Genomic DNA, 26,051 nt, shown 5'->3' with positions numbered 1-26,051 from the left:
ATCTGGCAGGCCATAGGCAGGTAAAATGTAGCTTTATTCAGCAGTGATCTCATCAGCAGCTCTCTCACACTGTCTGCCTTTTTCTCGGTTGTGCACTCCAGCTCTGCAGCTCCTGCCGCCCCCATGCTTGCAGCTGCACTCCCTGGCCTGCAAGGCCAGCTACAGGATCAGCAGCTTAACTCTTTCCCTCTGGGCACAAGCCGAGCTGTGTCCTGGCTCCTCTCTGTCCATCTGCCAGATGGTCACTCTCCCTTACAGGGGTTGGTAGCTTCACTCTCTCTCTCTCTCTCTGGGTGCCAGTGCACACCATGTAGAGCCATGCCAATTCGAGCCCAAGAACATCTGTATAGCGTCAGCAGGGCAGTTATACCTTTTCCAAACAATAGTGGCTTCAAGCCAAATATGAACTTATACAAACAGGTTATATAACGAGTGGAGTATGCACCTGCGACCTAAACTCGCTGAGTCGCTCTGGCCTGGATGTCCGCCCCGGTCTATTCCTTGACCAAAGCACATCCATGTACCTTACAATAGGTGGTCCCCAAGTGTGTAGACCAGGGTCTCAAACCCAAGGGCCTGCAGGAGCCAAAGGGGTAACACTGGCTCGGTGTAATACAAGAGGAAGTGGTGGAACCTATAGCAAATAAGGAGTACAGGCCCAAAGGGGCAGCTGCAACTCAGCTCCAGCCATGCAGGAATGTAAGCCCCGTGGCACCAGAATTTGAGTTTTCAAGAGAAGCCAGAATTTCATATTTTAAAAAATATAAATCTCTCAATGATTAAATGTTGGCAACAAATTCAAATGTCTATAAACACTCTTTGGGAACCAAAGTAAATGTATCTGTAGGTGCGATATTGCCTGCTAGGCACGAGGCTGGGAACTTCAGTGTAACCAGGGCAAGGCAATGTCACAGAACATGGTCACATCAGAGCACATTGGTTCTAGGCCCTGTCACAACTCAGGAGGCCATGAGCATCACCTTGAGTTCACGGCAAGTTGTGTAATGCCAAGCAGCCCATCCCATCAGGCAGGTCCCACCTGGCACCCAAGGGCAAGGGGCCTGCCCTAGCAGAGGAGTTCTTGGGAGACCAGCAGGGATGGGGTTTCAGCTTGGGCTTGAGGCATGGACTCTGATGCAGAGCCATGTTGACCAGGACCTGGTATCAATCTCAGTGCCCACACCAGCCTTTGGCTTGGGAGGGCAGGTCTAGGTAGACTAGGCTAGTTCTCAGCTCGTGGCTGCCCCACACCCTTTGGGTGTCATTCTTCCTCTGTGTTTAGGGGGCAGTCCTCAAGCAAATGTCTGCAGATGAGCCACTCTGTGGGGTTCCTGGCAGGATTCAGCAGGCTTGATCTAGCCTAGTCTCTCTGAATTCTCTCATTTCTTTTTCTTTTTTTCTCATTTGCGACAGGGTCTCGTTCTGCTGTCCAGGCGGGAGTGCAGTGGTATAATCACAGGTCACTACTGCCTTGATTTCTTGGGCTCTATCAATCTTCCTGCCTCACCCTCCACAGTAGCTGACTACAGGGAATGCACCTCCATGCCCGGGTAAATTTTTTTCTTTTTCTTTGAGATGGAGTCTCATTCTATTGCTCAGGGTGAAGTGAAGTGGCATATCTCAGCTCACTGCAACCTCTGCCTTCTGGGTTCAAGCAATTCTCTTGCTTCAGCCTCCTGAGTAGCTGGGATTATAGGGGTGTGCCACCATGCCTAGCTAGTTTTTGTATTTTTAGTAGACAGGGTTTCACCATATTGGCCGGGCAGGGTCTCAAACTCCTGACGTCAGGTGATCTGCCTGCCTCGCCTACCAAAGTGCTGGGATTACAGGCATGAGCCACCACACCTGGCCAAAGGATTTAGTAGAGACAGGGGTCTCACTATGTTGGCCAGGCTAGTCTTAAACTCCTGAGCTCAAGCGATCCTCTTGCCTTGGCTTCCCAAAGTACTTGGATTATAGGCATGAGCCATGTCTAGCTAGTCCTCTCTTTTCTAAACTTCAACACAGGAGGTTGGAAAGGGAGTGGAGACCCCGGATGCAGGGCAAGCTCTAGCTTCTGGAGCTTTCACCATAATTCTTAGAAACTCTTATGAATTCTCTGTCTTCACACCACCAACCAAGGGGCACAGGGTTCCCAGAGACCAGGGCCCAGAGCCCCTTTCAGCCTAGAAGCACACTGATGGGAGGCACTGGTCTTGTGACTGTCTGGTTTGTTCCCATCCTCTCTCTGCCCCCCACCAAGGGGCATCAGGAATTAGCATACACCCTTCCTCCCACCCGGGACCTGGGTGAAGAACTACATTCCTCCCACCACACCTTTCAGTGCACTTCACTGCACCTGCACCCAACCAAGACCCCTTTGCCTTTCTGGTGTCTGGGCCCCCTGCCTGGATTTCGGGAGCCTCCCTTCCCATGTCCTTACAGCCCAGTCCCCAAAAACCAGCGTAAGCTCACGGTTTCCTGTGCACAAATTTCTACCTAAGGTTACGTGCATTTTCACTGGCTGATAAGGCCAGAACTCTGAGCCACAGGGCAGAATCAAGCAGAAGAAAACAAGCTGGTACCAGAAAGACATTTCCAGAACATTCCAGAGCTGGCTGACTTTTAATGTGGAAACAAGTTTTGGCTACAAACATTCAGGTTTAAGGCACATTCCACAAATTACAAGCAGCCCTGTCACTGATAGGGAACTGGCTTTGTTTTCATGGTTTCTGCATGGAAGATGGAAAGAATGACTTTCTGGCCCCCCCTTTTTTTTTTTCTAAAAAGGAGTGAATTTGGCAATAACAAAGCTCGTGACACATTCACCAGACACACAGGCACGCCTCCCTTTTGTTCCTCAGCGAGGACACGGCGCTTTACCACCCAGTCACCCTCACCAGTAATGTGTACACAGCAAACACATTTGTGCTTGTATGTGTCTGTCTGGCAATGATTGTAAGAAAATATGCCTCCAAATAAAAATATACAATTACATGACGAAATGAAGCCAAGTCTTAGCCACAGCAAAAGGGAACGATTGCATGAGTCAGAAAAATGAAACGTCTACTTCAGCAGCAAGAGGCTGTGAGGGATGGGGTAGAAAAGGCATCCTGAGAGAGTTCTAGACCGACCCAGGTCCTGTGGCACAACATATGGGTGAGGGGGTGGAGGACAGGCCTGGGCTCTAGGATGGTGCATCTCGGGGCTATTTGTGGATTTGTTAGAAACAGACATTCTTTTGGCCTTTTCCTGGCACCGCTGTTGCCGGCACATGGGCAGAAGTGAGCCACCAGTCACTGTTCAGTCATTGCCATCACAGATCTTCAGCAGAATCTTCCGGTAATCCCCTGAAGTATCTCCCTGGCCACAGAAACAAGGAAGATATTCGTTAAGGGAGGCATGGTTGCTTGTAGCCTCTGGCTCCTGATTTTCTGCCCTGAGTGCCCTTATAGGGAGGAAGCCCCATCCTGGGAAATTTTCCCCTGCTGCAGGTCCTGGAGCAGGCGCAACAGATCTTAGATAACACAGTTTCACCTTCCCCAGGTCCCCATTAGAAGATGGAAAGCTGCACTCACCCCAACTATCCAAGTCAAATGAATACCCACAAAAAAAATTATAATCGTCCTAAAAACCACTTCCCAGGGCTAACCAATACTGCTTTTCCCAGTGCATTTATGCTGCCTTAAATTGCGGTTACCAGTTTAATGCAACAGTCTTCTGCTCAGGAAACGCAACCTCCTCACACATGACTGTCCAGTGAAGGGCTCCAGCCTCCCAGGTCCCATGGATCTCTCCTCTGTCTGAGGCCACTGCACTTACTCTAAGAGTGCAGGCTCAGCTTGGCTCATTTCTAATCATTTCCTTCCACCCTAAGCAACTTGAGAGCAAGGCATGTAGCTTCTTCCAGATGTCCACAGCCCGCTGGCATGCAGGAGATACTCTGTAAAGAATTACTAATTCTCTTCTGTTTTTTGTTTTTTTTTTTTTGAGATAAAGTCTCAGTCTGTCACCCAGGCTAGAGTGCAATGGAACAATCCAAGCTCAATAAATCTCCGCCTCCCAGGTTCAAGCAATCCTCCTGCCTCAGCCTCCCAAGTAGCTGGGATTACAGGCATGCTCCACTATGCCCAGCTAATTTTGTATTTTTAGTAGAGAGTGTTTCACCATGTCGGCCAAGCTGGTCTCGAACTCATGACCTCAAGTGATCCACCCACCTCAGCCTCCCAAAGTGCTGGGATTATAGGCATGAGCCACTGTGCCCAGCCTAGAATTACTAATTCTCTAGCAACAGCTTCATTCATACAGCCAGGTAAAGGAAGTGAGCTTCTCGTGATGACATGCCCACCATCATCAAATGCTACTGAGTCTAAGGTGGGGATGTGGTCCCATGGTGCAATTTCAAGGCTTACATGAGTTCAGAATTGGAGTGTTAGACCAGGCAGTTGAATATATACTTTGTCAGACTTGCTCTGCTGCATAGTGATACACAGTGGCTAGTGTTAAACAGACACTTGACCTGCACTGCCTCACTCAATACTCACTACTTTCTTGGGAAGGAATGATTATTTTCTCATTTTAAAGACAATGGAGCTGGGGTGCAGGGAGGTTTAAGGAAGCTGTTCAAGGTCACTCAGTTGGCAAATAGAAAAGCCGGACTCCAAGTGGCGTGATCCCCAGGGCCCTTGCTCTGAATGGCCTTCCTATGTGTCCTACGTCATAAACCTGAGTGCAAGAAGTGCTTAGTCAGGTCAGCACATGAGTTCTCACTGACAGATTGTGGAATCACAGGGTAGCCGGAACACTGAAGGTCAGGGTCAAAGTTGGGGAGGTCCTGAGTATTCTCTGATGCTGCTGGGGGACGCAAGGTGGGGGCGACAGCAAGGTCATGACCCACCTGCCCTCAGAAGCTTATAATCTGTTTAGGGGCAACGGGATAAGCAAGTCCAAGGTCCACAAACAAGATGCCCATACATGGCACAGGGGCCAAGCATATGGCCACTTCAAGGAGGAAAGGTCCACAGGTGACTGGGATGCCAAAAGGAAGCCCAGTCTGGCTGTAGCAGGCCCGTACCGAGATGTCGTGGTACAGCGACTTGCCATACATCCGCTTATACTCCGATCTGATGTCCAGTAGGTCAGTCTCGCTGCGAGACACCATGATGCGAATCAGGGTCCGGTCCTTTGTTCCTGCACCCTAAAGAGAGTCCACCCAAGAGCATGAGCATCAGGCTTCCTCACTTCCCACCCGCCCTGGGCCCTCCAGTCAGTCCCCTCCCAACCCAGGTTCTCAGAACTCTCGGCTGAGATTTAGCTCTCCCCAGGCCTACTACCCTCAGCCCTTGGCAAAGGCGAGGCTAAGGCATCCGGATCTACACATGCAAGTTACTTACCCTCATGGCCTTGTTGAGCCTCTCCGCAAAGAAGGCTGGGGTATTCTTGAGACATTTCACTAGAAGAGAGAAACACGGCATAACCAGATCTGCAGAAAATTCTCAGCCTAAGCCAGGCATGGAGTCTACAAGTGTCCTCTTAGAGGCCCAGATGTCAAACCCATCACTGCATCCATCTTTTCTCCTCCTCCTCCTGTTCCAGACTCAACTATCCTACGATCTTGGCTCCAGTTCTTTGGAACAGTAACACGCAGAAACAGGATACCAACCCACCCTCTTTCCTGGCAACCACTGTGGTGAAAAAGCAAGAGCCAGAGGGGAGGGGGTCTTCGTGAGGCTAGGAGCTGCGCAGGGAAGCCATGTGGATGGTGATGAGGAACTGTGTTGCTGCTCAGGCAGGAGGGGCAGACTGGAGAGGCTGTGCCCTTCATGGAGAAACCGTGCTGAGTGGAATGAGCATCTCCCTTGGCTGCCCAGGCCACAAGACCTACTGTGGGGGCAGGCAGGGAAAGGCGGATTTTCCAGCTCTCCCATCCAGAAAGTTTCAAAAAAAGCATAATGAAAAAAAGGGGCAGACTGATTTTCCCAAGTGAGTAGAAAGAGAGGTTGTGAGGGCCTCAGGGTGGGGACCCAACTCTGCACAGCAGGGAGGGACCTGGAGCCCGCCAGGCCCTGCTGGAGGACACAGGCTGAGTAAGAGGCACACTACCACCTCTGAGCCAAGCCAGCTTTCCTCAGCATGGGCCTGTTTCGCTGTTGCAAGTAAAAATCTTTCCACGCGTTTCCATCACAAACATCTGACAACTGTCTGCAGGGATGTATTTTTAGAGGAAACTTGGCAGGATATGAGTCATGCTCCTCCGGGAGTGCTGCTGGATGCCCTCCCACTAATACCCACACTGCAGTTCCCTTCTCTAGGGCTGTACCACAAACACAAACAAGATGCCTCTGGGACAGCGAAGGGTTCCATTGCATAGGGAAGTGGCATGACTTCCCAGCATCTGGACACTCTGGGTTGAGCAATCTTGGCTCCTGTGGTCCTTTAACAATGTTACCCCTAAGCTAGAGGACAGGCGAGCACCCTGAACACTCACAATACACATTAGTCCCTGGCAGGAGGGCAGGCAAGCCCAAGACACTTACCCACGGCCAGCATGCCCTGCTCCAGGTCCCCAGACATCTCCCGGCAGATGCTCTTCTCAATGTCCCGGCCTGTCATTCTCTGGTACTCATTGAAAACTAGGGGGATGACATAGAGAGGCTTATATTATGAACTGAAATGTGTCTCCCCGAAGTTCATATGTGGAAGTCCCAACTCCCAGGACCTCAGAATATAACCGTATTTGGAGACAAGATCTTTAAAGAGGTAATTAAGTTAAAACATGCTGCTAGGGTGTGCCCTGATCCAATCCGCCTGGCCTCCTTAGGAGAAGAGGAAGTTAGGAGACAGAGACCCCAGGGATGTGCGTCTGCAGAGGAAAGACCATGTGAACACAGTGAGAGCCACGAAGAGGCAGCAGGAAAAACCGGTGCCGCTCTTGGACATCCAGCCTTCAGAATGTAAGAAAATGAATGTCTGTTGCTTAAGCCACCCAGTCTGTGGTATTCTGTCATGGCAGCGTGAGCAGGCTAACAGAGGACTCACATGAGGTGACCTCTGCCCTAAGACCCCCTGCCTTCCACTCTGCTCCCTCACCCTGCATGGCCCCAGGCCTGCCCAGCTCTCAAGAAAGCCAGAGTCTTCATCACAAGTTATGTGTGCTGCCTAGTGTCCCTCCCTGTAGTCCCCTTCTCAGGACTGCCAATCTGTTTAACCAAATAACACCTTAATTCCCCTCCAGGGCTCACTCCCATTGCACCCCAACACAGTGTCCCCTCTTCTCAAATCCCCCACACCTCCAGTCTCTGCCATGCCTTGGCCTTATTCATGCATCTGTGTCTTCCTCAACCTGCCTGTGAGCTGAGGCCCAGCCTGCCCCAGACAGCCTGGCTTTTTGCTGCCCACCCCTGCCAGTCCAGCTCAACCTAGGACATGCTAAGCACCCACGGGAGTGGACGGCTGGCTCCTAAAGAGGCAGGCGGCATGATGGAGACCTGGGTCCTGAGTCCAGCTCTGACGCAGGACATAAAACTTTCCTTCCTCAGCCTGAGTGTCAGCTTCCATTTGCATACTAAAGTCATGATTTCTGCTCTATCTTTTTCGATTATTATCTCTTCAAATCAGCTCTGCAGTTCCAGAGCCACAGAAACCTTTGACAACCAACAGCTCTCTTACCTTCCACATCCAGCCCAGACCTCTCCTGACCTCCACGCACAGCAACCCAGAAGCCTCCCTGTAGCTCCACCCTACAAGCACCTAAAGCCAGCTCTACCTACAGCTCCCCTATCTCAATTGAGGGCCACTCCATTCTCCCACCGCTTGGCCTAAAGAAACCCTACATAATCCTCAACACCTCTCTGTCCCACATGCCACGTGTCCAATTCATCAGCAAACAGGGCTGGAACGTGATACCCCTCACCACAAGCCCCTGCCGCCACTGTTCCTCCCCTGGGCTCCTGCAGCAGCCTCCCAACAGGCTTCGCTGCTCAGCCATGCACCCTTCCCTCCATTCTCAGCACCGCAGCCAGGGATTCTGCACAGCCTCCTCTGCTCAGGGCCCTCCAGTGGCTTCCTGTTTTGCTCAGGATAAATACCCAATTCTGGGAAGTCATCAGCAGGGCCCTCTCTCCTCTCGCTCACTCCATCTGCTCCACACAGTCCCCCTTCACTTTCTCAGTCGTGCTGGGAGCCCCGGGCAGGCTCTGTGCCTGCATCTCCTTTAGGGTTTTAAATCAAATGTCATGACCTCAGTGAGGACTGGCCAAGCACCTCCCGGTGGATCCTACCGTCACTCCCTACTGGTTTCCAGCTTTATTTTCCTCTACAGGATTTATCATCTGATACAGATTTTATTTCATTGTTTACTGTCTGTCTCCCCAAATGAGAAGCTGCAGCCCATGGAACAGAGACTCTGCAGTGCCCTGCCCCTCATCGTGTCTCCACACCTGCTCCACTGCCTGACCTGACGGACTGGCCCACGGGGGAGCATGATTTACATTTGTTGAATGAATGAGTAAACGAATGGCACCCAGTATTACTGCCATGACTGTTTCTTATGCCAGGCCTTGAAAACACTGGATTGCGTGCTCCCAAAGGACTCTCGCGGCTCTAACATTCCACACTCCTGCGTACGAAGACACCAGGTTTCCACACCAAGTGGAACCTCCAGAACTGGATGCTTGCCAGAACTCAGGAAATCCTCTATCTTTTAAATCCCCCACAAGGGGCTCTTCTGAGGAGGCAAAAGCCCTACGCAGGGAGGAACCACCAAGTGTTCCCACAGCTTTGTCTCCCTGCAATGCCCTGACTGCCCTCATCTAACTGGCCCCAGAGGGACCTGGCCTGGCTTACCTGCCACCAGGTGGGACCGGCTCCGGGAGCACAGTACTGCATTGAACTTGGACTCATCTGTTCCCAGGCGGTTCTCCCCAGCCGCATACAGCTCCTGGAGAGAGAAGAAGATTCACAGGTGGCACAGGCCACACCCAGACCCCAGGCCCAGGTCACCCAGGAGAGCCTGGTAAACTTCTGAAGGTTTGAGCCTAAAGTATTTGCCAATTTGCAACCTCTGAACTAGACAGCCTCTAAAGTGCCTGCTAGGCCTCAGGTAGCAGCCCTGAAAAAAAGCAGAAAGCAGCAATCAGGGGCTGAGATCCCACAGGTCAAGATGAGACCATAGCCTGTCTGGACTGAGAAGGCAGAGCCCGAGACAATTTTCACCCCACTAGAAGTGGCATGCAAAACTCACTGGAGCAAGAGCCAGAGCTCCAGGGGTGTCCAGCCCTGAGTGCAGAATAAGAATGGATGTCACCAGCCAGAGAGACACTGAATACAGTAGACCCTGCAGGAGCAGCAGGTCTGAGCCTAGGGCAGAAGCAGGTGCTAACTGGGCACAGAGGACTGAGCCAGGGATGTCTGGGCTCTGCCTCTAGCTTTCAGTTGGGAACAGTGCTCAACCTTTTTGAGCCTCAGTTTCCTCATCTGGAAAGCAAAAGGACCAGACTAGAGGAGTAGCTCTCCACCAGCCCTAACAAGGGGGCATTCCTTCAGGTCTCGTTCCAATCCAGCAGGTGGTAGAGATAATCAGACTCCTGGCAGCTCCTGGTGAGTGTCCTGCCATGGGTGGTAAGTACAGTGAAGGGGGACAGAGAGGTATGGCCAACTCCACTGCACCAGGAAGTCACGGCTCTGCCCTGCCATACTATGGTCCAAATTCATTAGTGGAAAACCCAAACTTTTCTAGAGAGTAGCTCAAATGCCTGGACTCTTTCCCTTTTGTCTGCAACTAACAAGGGGGACAAGGACAGAATTCTAAGGCTGCTCAACTAATGTGGCAGCTGGTTTCCAGGCTCAAACCCTCAAAAACTTAACAAGCAAGGGCAAATTCTGCCCCTTTGCAAACATAATGGTATGCGCAACTAAACATGGGGAAGGTGTGCAGTCACATGAGATCCCACATCCAGAACCGGCATCTATCAACTACTGAAAAACTTACTCTCCCACATGTTCCCCACTCCAGGTGGGGAAACTGAAGCCCAGGCAGACAGGTGATCTGCTCCAGGTCACACAGCTGAGCAGTAGCCCAGCACGTCTGAAACTCGCAGCATATCTACTTTCTTTTTACCCTAGAGCACCTCTCTTAGGAAGCAAGAAAGCGGGGTACAGCCCTGCTTTAGAAAGCCCAGGGGCTTGGCCGCTACGCTCACCTGGGCATCTCTCTGGACCAGGGTCATGTCCACGTTTGTGCTTTCATCACGGTTTCCCTGAAAGGAAGCGAGTGTATAGTCAAGCCTACTTCTTCCTCATTTCTTTTCCCTCCCTTCATGCTGGGATCCTACCTCTTTGACCTCCATCGCTTGGGGGTCCCCAGCCCTGTCATGGGAAAAGTACCTGAGAGAGAGAGATGAGAAGCCGCTGGAAGTGCCCTGACGTGTCACTTCGAATGGCCTCTTCCAGTGTCTTTTTGAATTCTGAAAAGGAGAAGCAAGGAAGGTCTACTCTGTAGCTCTGTTTATGGAGCTGCCCATTGTAAACACTATCAATAGTGGGCACTGGGGAGAAAAAGGCTGGGGGTCTCGGGCTTGAGGGAACAAATAGCCCATATGGCCCTCCAGGGACATACAAGCCTGTGACCTCCAGGCTGACCTGGCCTCTAGTGAGCCTTGGCCCAAACCACATGCAGGTTTTCCCTGGCCCTCCCTTACTTTAGTCATCTGCACCACGTACAAACAGCGGGAAGGGCTGGGTCTTGGCTCAAAGCCCAATGTGTAGGGGGTGGCAGGAGATGGGGTGATAAAATGACCAGGAAGGAGTAAGAGGCCCTGGGAGAGAGTGAGGCCACAGCCCCGAGAGCACAGGGATCTGCAGAGGGCAGAGGGCAGAGGGAGCAGCCCCACCTGCTTTGTAGGCTCTGTTTAATTCCCGGATGTGCTCGTTGCTGCGGGAAGCAAGGATCTCAATCAGGCAGGCTTCATCAGTGCCGACCCCCTGCAGGGGCAGAGAACACAACCAACCGTGCGCTTGTTCCAGCAGCCTCACCAGCACCCGGGAAGGAGAGCAGGGGCCACGCTGCTGCCCTGACCCCAGGGACAAACCCCAGCAACAGAGGCCCCTGATGCAGAGACACACCCTCCAGCCACTCCCAGGCTTGAGGGAGTCAGCTCCTCTGCACAGCCCAGGCAAGCACAGTGACAGTTCAGTGGTGATAAGCAGGGCTCACACAAAGGGGCATCCACATGGATCAGAAAACTGAGTATCAGAGAGGGGTACTTCCTGGTCCAAGGCCACACAGTAAATGGGTAGGTTAAAATGTGGACCGAGGCCTGCTTTATTCAGGGTGCCGCCGGAAGTTAGATGACAACAACTGAAAAAAACGGGTAAAAAGTCAGAGAGATCCAAGTAGACACATGGAAAATCCAGTCCTAGAGCGGGTGGCGGAATGTCTGGAAACAACTAGGAAAAGGCAGGGACAACGAGGATGAATGGGACAACCATGGCAGGACAGTGAGAAGGCAGAGGACAGGCTGAGCAGCCTGGCTTGTATGTTAGTTTGAATCCTGGCCCTGCGGCTTACTAACTGTGTGACCTCGGGCACGTTACTTAACCTCTCTGTGCTTCCAATTCCTTGTCTGTAAGACGGAAGTGATACTGGGACCTACCTCCCAGGGAAGTCATGAGGATTAAGTGAGTTACTGTATGTAGAGCACTTAGGGCCTGTCAGGCAGGACGTGCGGCATTTTTTCAGCCGTTTCCCGCTGCAGCTACTGTTAGGTTACTACATGTTAGTACATGTTAGCCCCTCACCCAGTAGTCCCAGCATGTCCTGAGACAGCATCCACTGTCCCCATTTCACAGGTGCTCCAGGACACACAGCTGGTGAGTGACAGCTGCCCAAACCTGTGGTTTCTAACACTCCCCAATCACTAGCTCATGACTCGGGCTGAAGACGGGGACCAGGCAGATGTCTGGGAGCCACTCCCTGGGGCCCCAGGCCATCCCCCTACCCAGTCACCTCCTGACCCCCTCCCTAGAATAACACATGTAGATGTGTCTCAGTGGAGACCTCTCTCCTTTCCAGGCCACCACACTTAAGTCTCTGCTTCTCCTGGGGAGGGAACAATCACTGTGCTTATCAGGCCTCTGAGTGACAGGCTCCTCCTGGGCTCCTGCCTGACTCATTGGATTACCCTTCCAATGGAGCTGCTAGGCCCTACCCGCAGGGTGCACACAGAGCTGTGGGACTGCACAGAATGGACAGGACCCACCCCTCAGTCAAAACCCACAGGCCCTAAGGAAACAGTGAGCCCAAGCCGTGCCCATCTGAATCGGCCCCTGTTCTAGAGCTGGATCTCATAGGTATGTGGGGAGTGGTTGACAGGCACCCTCTACAAGCAGCCATGGCAGGAGAAGCACAGAAACGGACAGAAGAGCGGATGCTCAGGAGAAGCAGAGACCAGAGAGACATCTGGCCTGGCCCTCTCCATGCCAGGCAGCTTGGCTTTACCTACATAACTGATTTCCCACCTTCATTCTGCTTAAACTGAAGTGTGTTTCTGTCATTTGCTAGTAACAGAGTCCTAAAGATGAGAACGATACCAGCCATGGCCTCCTAACCCTCTTCTTATCAGAGTCACTACCTTTAAACCCCAGCTCCACCATTTCTTTAAGATGGAGAGAGACTTAAGGCTCCCTGATAATGATGGGTGCATCATTTGCCTCTTGGGGAAATCGAAGGGAGTTCCCCTTTCTACAGTACGCAGACTCCAACCCAGGAGGGCCTGGTAGTCATACTGACAGCAGCAGCTAATGAGTGGGCTAGAACACAGCGCACTGTCCAGGCCTCCTTCTGGGCTGTGTCCACACACATGAACACACGCACGCACATACACACATGTACACACCTTGATGGCTTCCTTTATCTCATAAACATCAAAGACGACTGGGGTCTTCATCAGAGCCAAGATTGTCTTCTCAAAGTTTCCTGACAGTTCAGATTTCAGATCTTTGATCAAATCCTGATTGGATATTTGAATTAAAAAAATAACCGAAAACAAGTCTATGTTTAAAATCCACAGGAGGTGACTAATAAGAGCCATATCCCAGATCCGAGGACCAGCAGCATGGACATCCCCCAGGGGCCCCAGACCTCCCAAATCGGAGACCACTTTTTACCAAGATGCCCAGGAGATCCGTGGCACATTGAAGTATGAGAGGCACTGGACTAGGACACAAATCTAATCAATAGTCACCCAATTTTTACCTTTCTAAGATTCAAAACCCCAGAAGTTCAAAATACACTCATACACACTCCCTGCACTTGGGCAGTACTCATGGCCTTTTCCTGCAAAGCTCTTGTAACAGCTAAACCTCCCAGGGTGATCATGAAGAGGGCAGGGGAGGGAAAATGATGTGGCCGCAACCTCAATGAGTTGTGGCAGAGCCAGGGCTAGACCCCAGGGCTAGACATCTGGAGCCTCTCAGCAAACTTCGGCACCCTGTGGACTCGTTTCTCCCTCAGGGCATCCCTCACCTCCAAATGCTGCCACCAGCTCGGTGGGCAGAAGGAAATACCCTCCTGCTCTTGTCCATCCGGGAGACTTGGGCCCACCCAAGGAAAAGCAGGGGTGAGCAGGGCTCTGCTGAGCCAAGGACACGCCTCACTGTCCCCTGCCCCCACCCCACAGCTCACCTTGCCATAAGCCGTCTTGAAGGACAGGATGATCTGCTGCCGTTGCTTGTTGGAGCGACTCCCCAGGCAGTCGATGATGGCCTGCTCATCCGTGCCTGGAGGAAGAGGCAACAGGGGTGGCTGGGGTGGGGGTCATGAAGATGTTCTGCAGCTGAGACTTCCCTGGCCTGCGTCCCTTAACTCTTCTGGGCCTCCCAGCTGCACCCCCATATCCACCTTCTCTTTTATCACCACTGAGGCCAGGGCTGCATCCCCTGGCTACCCCAGCCCACAGAGCCACTGTGAAACTGCCTGGGGAATGGGCAGCAGGGGTAGGATTTCAGCCACCCAGGGTCTCTCACCGAAGCCTTTCATGGCCTTCCGCAGCACCTCGGCATCTCGCAGGGGATCAAAGCCAGGAGCATCGGTGATGGTGCCTCGGTTTCCAAACTACTCAGACAAACAGTCACAGGTAGGATGACGTGCACGCCGCCTTCCCCAGATGCGAGACTGCTCCAGCCCAGACTCTGGGAACAGCCCTCTCTCTAAGAGTTGGGGTATCTGATGGTGCCCACAGTCAACAACGCAGAAGACTCTATGCTGAGTCTGCCTAACTCGACTGTTATCTGGCCTCCTGTTCTGGTACTGGAGCTTCTTCCTGGCTCCAGCGGCTGGGAGCCCACCTATAGCTGAGTCCTGACGCTGAAAATCTGCCCGGTACCCAGGTCCTCCAGGACTGGGGCTTAGACTCCTGAGGAAGGGCAGGCCTCAGGAGCAGGGGCTGTGGCCTCTCTCATCAATGCCTGGCCTCCACAGCACATGTGAGCACACATGGGTACTCCTAACAGGGCTGGCTAGCCCACATTTCCCCTCTGGTGGATGTAGGTGCCCAGCCTCCACAACTGTGCATGGCACCCCGACAACCTCTTGATCTAGCACTGGTTCCCTGGCACTGTGCTCTAGACTACCACCTCCAGACCCTGGCAGCTCCACAACCCAGCAAACTTGAACTGGAACTTTCCAGGCTAAACTGTCTCCCAGTGGACTGTCTTCCTAGGGGCTGGTACAAACTGGTTATAACACAATTATGGGAACAGCCCACGGAAAAGATAACGGAGGGAGTCTGGAGGATGGCGCGGGGTGGGGGAACATGTGGGTGTGGAAGGGAAGGAGGAAAGGAGACGCTCTGTCTAAAAACAGTCATCAAGCACGTAACCACTACCCCTGTGCTGGCTGGTTGGGCCATATAACCAAGACGATGAATTCTAGGTTCTGCAACCATGAACTGTTCTCCAAAATGAGTGAAGATCAACCCTGGAGAAACTGCCAACATTTTCCCTACCCAAAGGGAACTTTAAGAATCCTCCAAAACCTGTCTGTAGGGGTGAATATCAAGGGGACCGAAGATAGCTGTTGGGCACAAAGCCTTGAGATGTGTGGCCTGGGCAGTTCTTACAAAACACACAGCCTGGGAGAACGATCCAAGATGGCCGATCGCTAACATCCCGGGATTGCAGCTCTCAGGGAAGGCGCGGAGAACTAGAGGACGCCACACTTTCAGACAAAGTCTGGTCGCTCACAAAGCAGAAGATCCCCCAGTGGTGGAAACACACGAGTCGCCAGCGCGACTCTCGTGGTCAGCGCAGCGGTTCCGCCGGCACCTCGTCGCGGCAGCTCGGCGCAGAGTAAACGGGACAGGATCCCCTTCTGACCGAGGTTTGGAGCCCGGGGAAGGCAGAGTCGCTTACTATGGAAACAAGAAGGAAGCCCGACAGGAGAATCCTGGGCAGAAAACACCATCAGTTTTAAGCCGCTGCTCTGGCCCTGGGAACTAACAACCTGGACGTCCATTCAAGAGACCTAATCTGAAAGTTGGTAACTTCAAAGACGACAGGAGGATAAATTTACAATGACGGGAAGAAACCCGCGTAAAAAAGCTGAGAATACTCAAAGTCAGAACGCCTCTCCCTCTAAAGATGATCACAGTTCCACATCAACAATGGAACAAGGCTTGATGGAGAATGAGCGCCTCCTGATGACAGAATCACTCTTCAAGGAATGGATAATAACAAACTTTGGTGAGTTAAAAGAACATGTTGTAGCCCAACATAAAGAAACTAGGAACTTTGAAAAAAGGTTTGATGAAATCCTATTGAGAATAGACAACTTAGAGAGGAGTATGAGTGAATTAATGGAACTGAAGAATACAATACAGGAACTCCGAGAAGTATGCACAGGTTTAAACACTCGAATTGTTCAAGCAGAAGAAGGGATATCAGAGGTCAAAGTCCAACTTAATGAAATAAAAAATGAAGAAAAGATTAGAGAAAAAAGGATAAAAAGGAATGAGCAAAGTCTCCAAGAAATGTGGGACTATGTGAAAAGACCAAATTTACGTTTGATAGGTGTACCTGAATGCGACGGAGAGAATGAATCCAAGCTGGAAGATACCCTTCAGGATATTATTCAGGAAAATTTTCCTAAACTAGCAAAGCAGGTCAACATTCAACCCCAGGTAATACAGAGAACACCACAAAGATATTCCTCAAGAAGAGCAACCCCAAGACACATAATCGTTAGATTCACCAGGGTTGAAACGAAGGAGAAGATGCTAAGGGCAGCCAGAGAGAAAGGTCAGATTACCCACAAAAGCAAGCCTATCAGACTTACAGCAGATCTCTCGGCAGAAATGCTACAGGCCAGAAGAGAGTGGGGGCCAATATTCAACATCCTCAAAGAACAGAACCTTCAGCCCAGAATTTCATATCCAGCCAAACTAAGCTTCACAACTGAAGGAAAAATAAAATCTTTTATGAACAAGCAAGAACTCAGAGATTTTATTACCACCAGGCCTGCTTTACAAGAGCTTCTGAAAGAAGCATTACACACAGAAAGAAACAACCAGTATTAGCCTTTCTAAAAATACACCAAAAAGTAAAGAGCACTAACATAAAGAAGAATTTACACCAACAAATGGATAAAACAGCCAGTCAACATCAAATGGCAGTAACCCTAAATTTAAATTGACTGAATTCCCAATCAAAAGACACAGCCAAAACCCAACGGCATGTTACATCCAGACCTGTTTCACATGCAAGGATACACAAAGACTCAAAACAAAGGGATGGAGAAAGATTAACCAACCAAATGGAGAGCAAAAATAAATAATAAATAAATAAAAAGCAGGAGTTGCAATTCTCGTATCGGATAAAATAGATTTTAAAGCAACAAAGATATAGTGGTAAAAGGATCAATGCAACAACAAGAGCTAACGATCCTAACACCCAGATAGGAGACTTAGATTCAATGAGACAGAAAATTAATAAGGATATCAAGGACTCGAACTCAGATCCAGAACAAGTAAACTTAATAAATATTTATAGAGCTCTCCACTTCAAATACACAAAATATACATTCTTGTCAATACCACATCACACCTACCCATAAGTTTAAATGAAACATTGATTGACCATTATTAATACCCAATTTTTTTCAAAATAAAGCAGTATTTCCATTTACTCTCCCTCTTTCTCTTCCTCTTTCTTCCTCTCCTTTACTTATTTTTTTTTTCTTTCCTTCTCTCAAAAAAAAGAAATCAACTTGTAAACCTCTAGATCCAGGTTGGCAATGTCTCTTTCATTGCTTGATTTCTTTTCTTCCCTTCCTTCCCTCCCTCCCTCCGTCCCTCCCTCCCCACTTCCTCCCTTCCTTCCTTCCTTCATCCCTTCCTTCCTCCCTACCGTCCTTATTCCCTTCCTTCCTGCCTTCCTCCCCCTCCAAAAAAAAAAAAAACAAAACACACAGCCCAGACAGTAAATGACAGAGGAATGAGGAGCACTCGCCCGGGCGTTTTGACCCAACTCCCATGTGGAGTCTCTCATCATGCTGGGAGAAACGGGACAGCTCCCTCGGGCCTTAAGCAACACAACCCAGAGGTGGGGAGGTGGGGAGTCTGCGAGAAGGTGACGCTCTTTGTTTTTCTGTAATTTTTTTTTTTTTTTTTTTGATACAGAGTCTCAGTCGGTCACCAGGCACCAGGCTGGAGTGCAGTGGCATGATCTCAGCTCACCACAACCTCCGCCTCCCAGATTCATGCAATTCTCCTGCCTCAGCCTCCTGAGTAGCTGGGACTACAGGTGCGTGCTACCATGCCCAGCTAATTTTTGTATTTTTAGTAGAGACGGGGTTTCACCATGTTGGCCAGGATGGTCTCGATCTCTTGACCTCGTAATCCACCCACCTCAGCCTCCCAAAATGCTGGGATTACAGGCATAAGCCACCTCGCCTGGCCTGTTTTCTGTTTTTTGTTTTTTTTTTAAAGACAGGGTCTTGCTCTGTTACCTAGGCTGGAGTGCAGTGGCATGATCTCGGTTCACTGCAACCTCTGTCTCCTGGGCTCAGGTGATCTTCCCACCTCAGCCGCCTGAGGCACACACCACCATGCCCAGCTAATTTTTTTCTATTTTTAGTAGATATGGGGTTTCACCATGTTACCCAGGTTGGTCTTGAACTCCTGGGCTCAAGCAGTCTGCCCACCTCAGCTTCCCAAAGTGTTGCGATAACAGGCATGAGCCACTGCACCCGGCCAACACTAAAAAAGAGGTTGCAGCTGGAGGCCTATGCCTTTCCCTGTCTCCCCATCTACTGGCCATGTGTCTCCAGCCTTTGGGCCCCAGGCCTGGACCGAGGGGGACAGTAGGCTGAGACTTACCTGGGTTGGGGGCACAGCGGGGGTGACGGTCCCAGACCCTGGGTATCCTGGGTAGCTTGGCACTGGCTGCTGCTGCTGCTGCCCAGGGAGTGGCATTGGAGGCTGACCAGGGTAGGTCGCTGGTGGCTGCCCAGGGTAGGCCCCTGGGGGCTGCTGTCCCGGGGGTGGCATGGGCTGGCCCGGCACAGGGGCCCCTGGGTATGGAGGATATGAGGGCATCCCAGAGGGTGGGTTTCCTCCTGGGGGTGGATACATCCCATAGGGAGGAACAGGCTGCTGGGCAGGAGGGGGTTGCCCAAAGCCCCCAGGGGGCACTGGTGGATAGCCAGCTCCAGGGGCCCCAGGGTATAGGTTGGGCATGTTGGCTCCTCCAAACGTCCCAGACATGTTGGCCGCCTGCAAGGACACAAAGCAGAGCCTGAGGCCACCGGGCCCTGCTGTACTCTGTCCCTCCACCCTTTTACATACTTTAGCCAAGTCAGTCCTCACAGCATCTCCACTTGCGGAATATGAAGTATCGTTATACCCACTTCAGAGACCATAGAATGAGTTTACTTGCTCAAAGCTACACAGTCAGTAAACAATGCAGCTGGATCCAAACCAGAGATCCTCACTCCCTTCTGCAGGGGAGGTGCCTTCCCTCTCCACATAGCTGTTCATCCCATCCCAGACCACCTGGGTGAAGGTTAAGAGCTCACTGCCCAAGAAGGTGCATGGGTCCCATATGCAGGCTTGGGGCATCCCCATCACGTCAATCTGCTACCTACAGACACCTCTGGCAGGCGTACTCAGGTGAATTTGTACTCGCCAGGAATAAAAGCCTAAATCCTTAGGATGGATGGCCTCCTACACCCTGCAAGAGCGGGACTCCCAGACTTCATTTCTCATCTCACACCCTCGCCTTTTCACTTTAGTCACACTGGCCTCTCCTCACTCTCCTCAAGCACCTCAGGCCCCCTGGCACCTCAGCGCACTGGTGTTGCCCAGACATCCATACAGCACTTCTTCCCCCTGCTGCAGGTCTTTGCTCAAACATCCTCTTTTCGGCAAGACCCACCCTACCGCCAACTTCAAATCATCATCCCTGCACCACCCCCACCCCGCCCCCACTGCTGACCCCTTTACCCTGCGCCTCTTGTTCCCATGGCACCTACACTTTCAGTAACCTCACATCACTGACTTAAGTTACTGCCTGCCTCTTCCCCATAGAAGATAAATGCAGCACGGCCGAGGTTTTTGTTTGTTTTGTTCACATATTCCCAGTGCCTAGATCTGGGCCTGGCACAAATTAGGGTGTGTATTGGTTACATCATTTCCTCTAAGCATCTGTTTTAGATCATAAAATGTATTATTTTAAAAGCAAAACAATACATTTAAAAAGCAGCATGTCTGCCCAAGGTACCTGCCACACACCCACCCAGGCCTAACCAGAAGAACCCTCCATATGTATACCTACATGCACATGCAGGTACATGAATGTGGATACTCATACCCAGCACATGCATGCACACTCATGCACACACCATCACCACGCTCCCAGCCCTAACCCCGAAGGGCTGAAAGGGGTCTTTGAGATCATCTGGTCCATTACACTCCCCTTCCCCTCATTTCACAGATTGGGAAAGTGAGACCCAGAGAGGGGCAGAGAGCAAGTGGCAGAAGCCTGGTGAAAACCCTGTTCTAAGGAGCAGCTCAACACACTGCACACCACAGCAACACACACGTAGACAACTCTGGAGCCCCGGAGGCCAGCAGTTTTGATTCCTCTGGCCCCAGGGCCACCTTGGCAGGAGGGCTAGACTCACCATTCCCGAGAGGTAGTCCGGGTTGAACTGCCCCGAATAGTTGGCCACGTTATCCAGCCCGATAGGTGGCATGCTGGGCGGAGGGTAGGCAGCACCTCCCCAGGCACCACCACCTGAAAGCAACACCAAGCTCTTTAGCCCCCTGCCGGTCCCCCACCACAAGGGGAAAGGCAGAGATTCGAGCTCCCAGGTGGTCAGGGAGGCCTAGCAAAGCCTCAAGCCTCAGGACACCACAGACCACATGAAAACACCAGGAGGAAAGCCTCCCCCCATCCCACTGGCAGAGGAGGGGAAACCTTCCCCTCTTCTCAAGGAGGAAGGTGGAGTTCCCCAAACACTCCCAAGACCCCCTGTAGAGTATTAAGGAGGTTGGGAGGGCCCAGGCAGGCTCTGCCCTCCCAAGTTCACCATCTTGGAGCCGGAGGACACACAAGGACAGACTGTTGTGGGACACCAGGCTGAGCCCATGACAGAGGTGACCACAGGGAGCTCTGAGATTTTAGTTACATGAAGGCATTGGTGGGAAGGGGTTTGGCTGTTTGCTATTATATGTCTGTAAAAGACAGGGAGAAGCAGGATAAGAGGCTGGAGGGAGATGACGCTGGGTCATGGGAACACATATACCAGTCTGCAAGAGGACAGGAGGAAACAGAGGCGAAAAGCCCCTCTGAAACCAGCAGGACCAGCACGTGCCCTGGGGCAGGGCTTTCACCCTCGCCCTTGTTAGGCTTGATTCCTCAGCTGACAAATGGGCTAATGAGGAGTGTACGGCTGGACTGCTGTGATGAGGACTGAGGTAACGCCTGTCTGGCTCAGCTGGGGGCCCGAGGGGCATTCATATATGACACTGTCACTGAGACTGGCATCATCATGTGGCCTCTGGCCTGTTAGATGCTTTCCTGTCCACGGGAGCTTCAGATCGGCTCTTCGGCTCTAGGGCTCCAGACCCTCCAGGAAGAACCTTCCCTAAATCTCCTGTCTCCTCCTCTCTTGCTGCTCAGAGGCTGCTCAGCTGTGCTAGCGAAGGTGGCAGTGGCAGGACCCAGTGGGCAGGATTTCTACTAGAGAGAGGGGACCAAGGTCAGTGCCAGCCAACCTGGGATGGGCTTGTTCAGAGGGCAGTGGCTCAGCTCAGCCCCTAACATGCTCTGGGACAGTGGCTGAGCCACCTCCCAGTCTGGGCCTGTTCATTACCTGCTGAATGAATGGTAGGGAAGGTAAATGGCCTGCAGGCCAGGGGTGCTCAAACCACAGGAACTCAGCTCCAAGGAAATGAATAATGCCTGGGGGTCCCCTGGGGTGAGGGGCAGCGGCTCAGGCACCCTCAGGATGACCAGCCTTGGAACAGCCCTTTTCTCCCTTTGGTTCTACAAACCCTCATATTTCCTTTCCCACTGTGGGGACCAAATCTCATTTGAGGAAAACCAAAAGGGGCCAGGGCCAGAGAAGATGACTTCTACGTGTGACTACCCACAGCTCCTGCAGCCACAGGGAGGGAGTGACCTTTGACCCTTAGCATCTGCCTCTACTTCCTCTCTTGGCGAGGGGGATCTCATTGCTGCAAGCCCACACACCTTGAGCAGAGAGTAGGAGAGGTGGCAATGGCAACCATCACCTAGCAATGCTTCGGAGGGCACCACATCAGAGGCTCTGCTGTCTATCTCATTGGTATGCAGAACCCCCCAATGAGGGAGAAATCCTTGAAGCAATTTTGCAGAGAAGAAAACGGAGTCTCAGAGTGATAGCATTTGCTCACTGTTACCAGTGACTAAGGCAAGAGACCCAGCCCTGGGCCTGGTCCAGGGTTTTCTGGAGCTAGTTTCAAACCCAGGCCTCCCATGGCTTCAGCATCACGCTCTTCTCCAGCTCCTGCCCCACTGGCTGTCCCTCACTCCGTTATCCTATCCTCCCCTCCCGTGCTGGGCTGGGCTGTGAGGGGAGAAGGGAGTGAGGGGAAGAGGGACTGAAGAAACTACTGTTCTCCCCTCCTACTCCCGGCCACTGTACAGAGGCAACATTCACTCTCCTCCCCACCCAGACCTTCTTACCTGGTGCCGCTGGCGGGTAGCCGCCTGGAGGCGGGGGATAGCCGGGGTAGCTCATGATAAGATCTGGAAGAGAAGAGGAAAGCACATTCAGGCTCTGCCTGGGAGCCCCTGCTGGCCTGTGGGAGCCATCTTCTCAAGGGAGCAGCCACCACCACAACCAGGACCCAGCAAGAGAAGCTGCTGCATCTGCCCTGCTTGTTGCAGAAGTTCACTGTCTCCTGCTGGCGCCTCCAGCTGGGAATAGTACCCACCAGCATACTGCCTGACTTCTGGGCCAGGGCCACACCCCCGGCCCCACCCACAGTGACAGAACTCACTGCCCAGAAGCCTGTTTCCTTGAAAGTCCCTCTCAGTGAAGCTTTGCTCCTGCCTCTGCTGACAAGGATGCAGTGCATCTCTGGGCCTGCTCTCCAGCCTCAGAGCTAGAGACACACTGCCTCATCCTCAGGGCTCCAGGTCTGTCTATTTATCTTCCTGTGTACTTATTGCCATCCCTCCAGCAACAGGGGAAGCCAGAGGCCTCTGTCTTCCTTCAGTTTCCAACCTTTGGTTCATCGGGCAAGGGGAGCTGGTAAGGTATGGAAGCTTCATTCCTAGAAGCAAGAGCCCTCAGGAAGTTCATCTGATGCAGGGTGGAGAACCAGGGAAAATGAGGCACCACCACCCTGTTTCTGCAGCGAAGGCTGCAGAAGTAAGTGATTTGCAGATCTGTTAGTAAAGAAAGAAGAGAGGCCTGGACAGGTGCCAGGTGAGACACCTGCTCTCATGGAGTCTCTCTGAACACAGATCCCTTGGCAATGCCCCATGCCAGCTAAACTGTGAGGAGGGATACAGATCTGCTGTGACAACAGCCACATTGTACAACCTGCCTGCTCTTGCAAATAGCAGCTGCTGCAGTTCGCAGAGACACCCAATGGCAAATGACAGGCGGGCATGTGAGGAAACCTGAGGCTCCCTCAACAATCACACCTGCTCGTCTCGGGTGAGCGGTTTCTTTTGACACACTGGGTCTCACGCTGCAGTGCACATCACAATCACCTGATGGGATCGTTAAAACACATTGCTGGGCTCCACCACCAAGAGTTTGTGAGACGGTAGAACCAGATTTTCATTCTGAACAAGTTTCCAGGTGATGTTACTGGTCCAGGGAACCCACTTTGAAGACCACTGTTCTGGCCATGCTATCCAACTACAAGATTCTAGCTGCCCTTCATATTTACCTTGAAAACTGGGCATGTTAGATTTTGTTTATTTTGAGACAGTGTCTCACTCTGTCACCCAGGCTGGAGTGCAGTGGCACAGTCATGGCTCACTGCAGCCTTGACCTCCTGGGCTCAGGTGATCCTTCCACCTTAGCCTCCTAAGGACATGTACCACCATACCCTGCTAATTTGGCGGAGGGGGGGGGGCGCGGCAAGAGTTTATTATGTTGGCCAGGCTGGTACATGCTATTTTTTTTTAATTTTTATTTTTCTGAGACAGGGCTTCACTCTGTAACCTAGGCTGGAGTGCAATGGTGTGATCTTGGCTCGCTGCAACCTCTGCTTCCCGGGTTCAAGTGACTCTCCTGCCTCAGCTTCCCAAGTAGCTGAGATTACATGCGCCTGCCACCATGCCTGGCTAATTTTTGTATTTTTAGTAGAGACAGATTTTTACCATGTTGGCCAGGCTGGTCTCAAACTCCTGACCTCAGGTGATTCACCTGCCTCAGCCTCCCAAAGTGTTAAGATTACAGGCATGAGCCACTGCACCCAGTCTATTTTTATGTTTTAGACAGGGTCTCATTCTATCACCCAGGCTGGAGTGCAGTGGTATGATCTCAGCTCACTGTAACCTCTGCCTCCTGGGTTCAAGTGATTCTCATGCCTCAGCCCCCTGAGTAGCTGGAACAACAGGTGGGCACAACCATGCCTGGCTAATTTTTGTATTTTTAGTAGAGATGAGGTTTCACCATGTTGGCCAGGCTGGTCTGAACTCCTGGCCTCAAGTGATCTGCCCACCTCGGCCTCATGCAATGATGGGATTGCAGGTATGAGCCACTGCACCCAGCCTACATGCTGTTTTTAAGGAAGCTAAAGAAATTCCTCAAGGTGCCACTGGTCCCCACAGAGTGGGCTTGGTTTTCAGCACTATGGGTGTGGTCATTTGTTTGAGTCAGTGGGTCCAGAGGTGACTGTAGGCAAAGCACTATGGCTTTGGAGAGAGCTGGAATTGGCTCCATGTAGTGTGGACCAAGCACCCAGTCCGTGCACAGCTTTCAGTCTCTTGGAGCCCCTAAGCTCTGTTCTGGATGAGGTAGATGAGGTCCCTGGTGGCATCGCCTTCAGAGAGGGTGTGACTCATGTCCCTATGGCTGGGTGAGCTGGCTGTCAGTAAAGAGCCCTCCCTGTCCTGGCCCCAGCCTGACCCTTCTGCCCAGACTCTGCCAAATCCTCAGACCTCACTGGTGGGGAGGCAACCTGGCAGATGTGAATGACCAGGGGGCTAGGAACCTTCTAACAGGAGGAACTGCCCCACAGGTGAGCAGGGAAAGCCAGGATGGTGTCTCTACCACCTTCCTCTCTGGAGACTCCACTAGGCAGGACCTCTAAGCACCAAAGACACTCTCCACTCCTGGCCTACTCCCAAAGGAATGAAGCCAAAAGCCCCATCCACAGCCAGGCCAGGGAAAAAATCCAAGAAACAAAAGCTGGATACCACCCTGTTCCTTACACCAAGTAAATTCCAGCCAGGCCAAAGATTTCAATGAAAGAAGTAGCCCCAAGAACCAAAGGTCTAAAATAAAATTTCAGCATAATAAGAAACAAATTAAAAAAAATAAAGATTAAAGAAAACTTGGGAAAAAAGTTGTATTAATATAATAAGAAAAAGATCAATAACCACTAGAGAAACTGTCAAATGATGTGAACAGATCTGGCAGTTATAGAAAAGGAGCTGAAGATGTTCACCCTCACCAACGTGTAAAGGAATCACCAATTAAAAATACACAGGCACAGTGGCTCATGCCTGTAATCCGGCACTTTGGGAGAAGGTGGGTGGATCACCTGAGGTCAGGAGTTCGAGACCAGCCGGGCCAACATGGTGAAACCCTGTCTCTACTAAAAATACCAAAATTAGCTGGGTGCTGTGGCAGGTGCCTGTAATCCCAGCTACTCAGGGGGCTGACGCAGGAGAATGGCTGGAACCTGGGAGGCAGAGGTTGCAGTGAGCCAAGATTGCATCACTGCACTGCAGCTTAGGTGACAGAGTGAGACTCCATCTCAAAAAAAAAAGGAAAAAAATTAAAAAATACAGAGATGTCAAAATTTAAAATGACACACCTTTTGACCCAGCAACTCTACTTCTAGAAGTGTCTTTCCCAGATACACAACTGTGTGAAATGTCATACAGACATGAATTTTACTACAACATTATCTGTAACAACTCCTAAACTTCCACCAATGAGGCTGGTTAAATAAACCACAACAGATCCAACATACTCTGTAGCTATTTCTGAAATTAGCCAGCTCTGTATATGGAAAGATACCACCATTATCAATCAAGGTACACTACTGTACATGTCCTAAGCTAATAAAAAACTCAGAAACATACAAACTAAGTGGTTCCTATGTGTATATCTGCACACACATCCTAGTAAATGACACACAAGAAACTAGCTACCACTAGCTGTCTCTGGAGAGGAAAGTTGGGGCTAGAAAATGAGGCTCCTGGTTTAGATCTGTGCCCTCTGCATTTCTGCCACATGCATGTATTGCCCATTAAAAAACAACTTTTAAAAAGGCCCAATTCAGGTGTGGACTTCTGAGCTCACTTGAGGCCACTCCTCTGGCCCCCAAAGTCCATCCTGG

At 51.4% G+C, this 26,051-nt stretch overlaps 1 protein-coding gene and 1 long non-coding RNA gene across 5 annotated transcripts in view; one reads left to right on the top strand and one right to left on the bottom strand.

Moving 5' to 3' along the window:
• The first annotated feature begins 1,413 nt into the window (after positions 1-1,413).
• Positions 1,414-13,022, top strand: LOC144578657 (uncharacterized). Its single transcript, XR_013524871.1, has 3 exons — positions 1,414-1,550; positions 6,800-6,932; positions 8,361-13,022. It is a non-coding gene; the product is annotated as an uncharacterized LOC144578657 (long non-coding RNA).
• Positions 2,571-26,051, bottom strand: part of ANXA11 (annexin A11) — a 53,562-nt gene continuing 30,081 nt past the window's right edge. For all 4 annotated transcript variants that reach the window (XM_078345457.1, XM_035267844.3, XM_078345458.1 and 1 more), the window contains 14 exons: positions 22,204-22,266; positions 20,156-20,268; positions 18,351-18,746; positions 14,002-14,089; positions 13,661-13,755; positions 12,873-12,986; positions 10,869-10,959; positions 10,363-10,442; positions 10,179-10,235; positions 8,824-8,917; positions 6,516-6,611; positions 5,373-5,431; positions 5,054-5,176; positions 2,571-3,342 (listed from right to left, as the gene is read on the bottom strand). In XM_078345457.1, coding sequence (XP_078201583.1) covers positions 3,283-3,342; positions 5,054-5,176; positions 5,373-5,431; positions 6,516-6,611; positions 8,824-8,917; positions 10,179-10,235; positions 10,363-10,442; positions 10,869-10,959; positions 12,873-12,986; positions 13,661-13,755; positions 14,002-14,089; positions 18,351-18,746; positions 20,156-20,268; positions 22,204-22,258 — 1,521 coding nt within the window. In that variant the 5' untranslated portion in view covers positions 22,259-22,266 and the 3' untranslated portion in view covers positions 2,571-3,282. The remainder of the gene's footprint in view (positions 3,343-5,053; positions 5,177-5,372; positions 5,432-6,515; positions 6,612-8,823; positions 8,918-10,178; positions 10,236-10,362; positions 10,443-10,868; positions 10,960-12,872; positions 12,987-13,660; positions 13,756-14,001; positions 14,090-18,350; positions 18,747-20,155; positions 20,269-22,203; positions 22,267-26,051) is intronic.

This window comes from Callithrix jacchus, chromosome 12 (genome assembly GCF_049354715.1).
Source record: "Callithrix jacchus isolate 240 chromosome 12, calJac240_pri, whole genome shotgun sequence".
NCBI classification, from domain to species: Eukaryota; Metazoa; Chordata; class Mammalia; order Primates; family Cebidae; genus Callithrix; species Callithrix jacchus.
The sequence above is the reverse complement of the archived record's forward strand: the minus strand, read 5'-3'. Positions and strand labels throughout refer to the sequence as shown.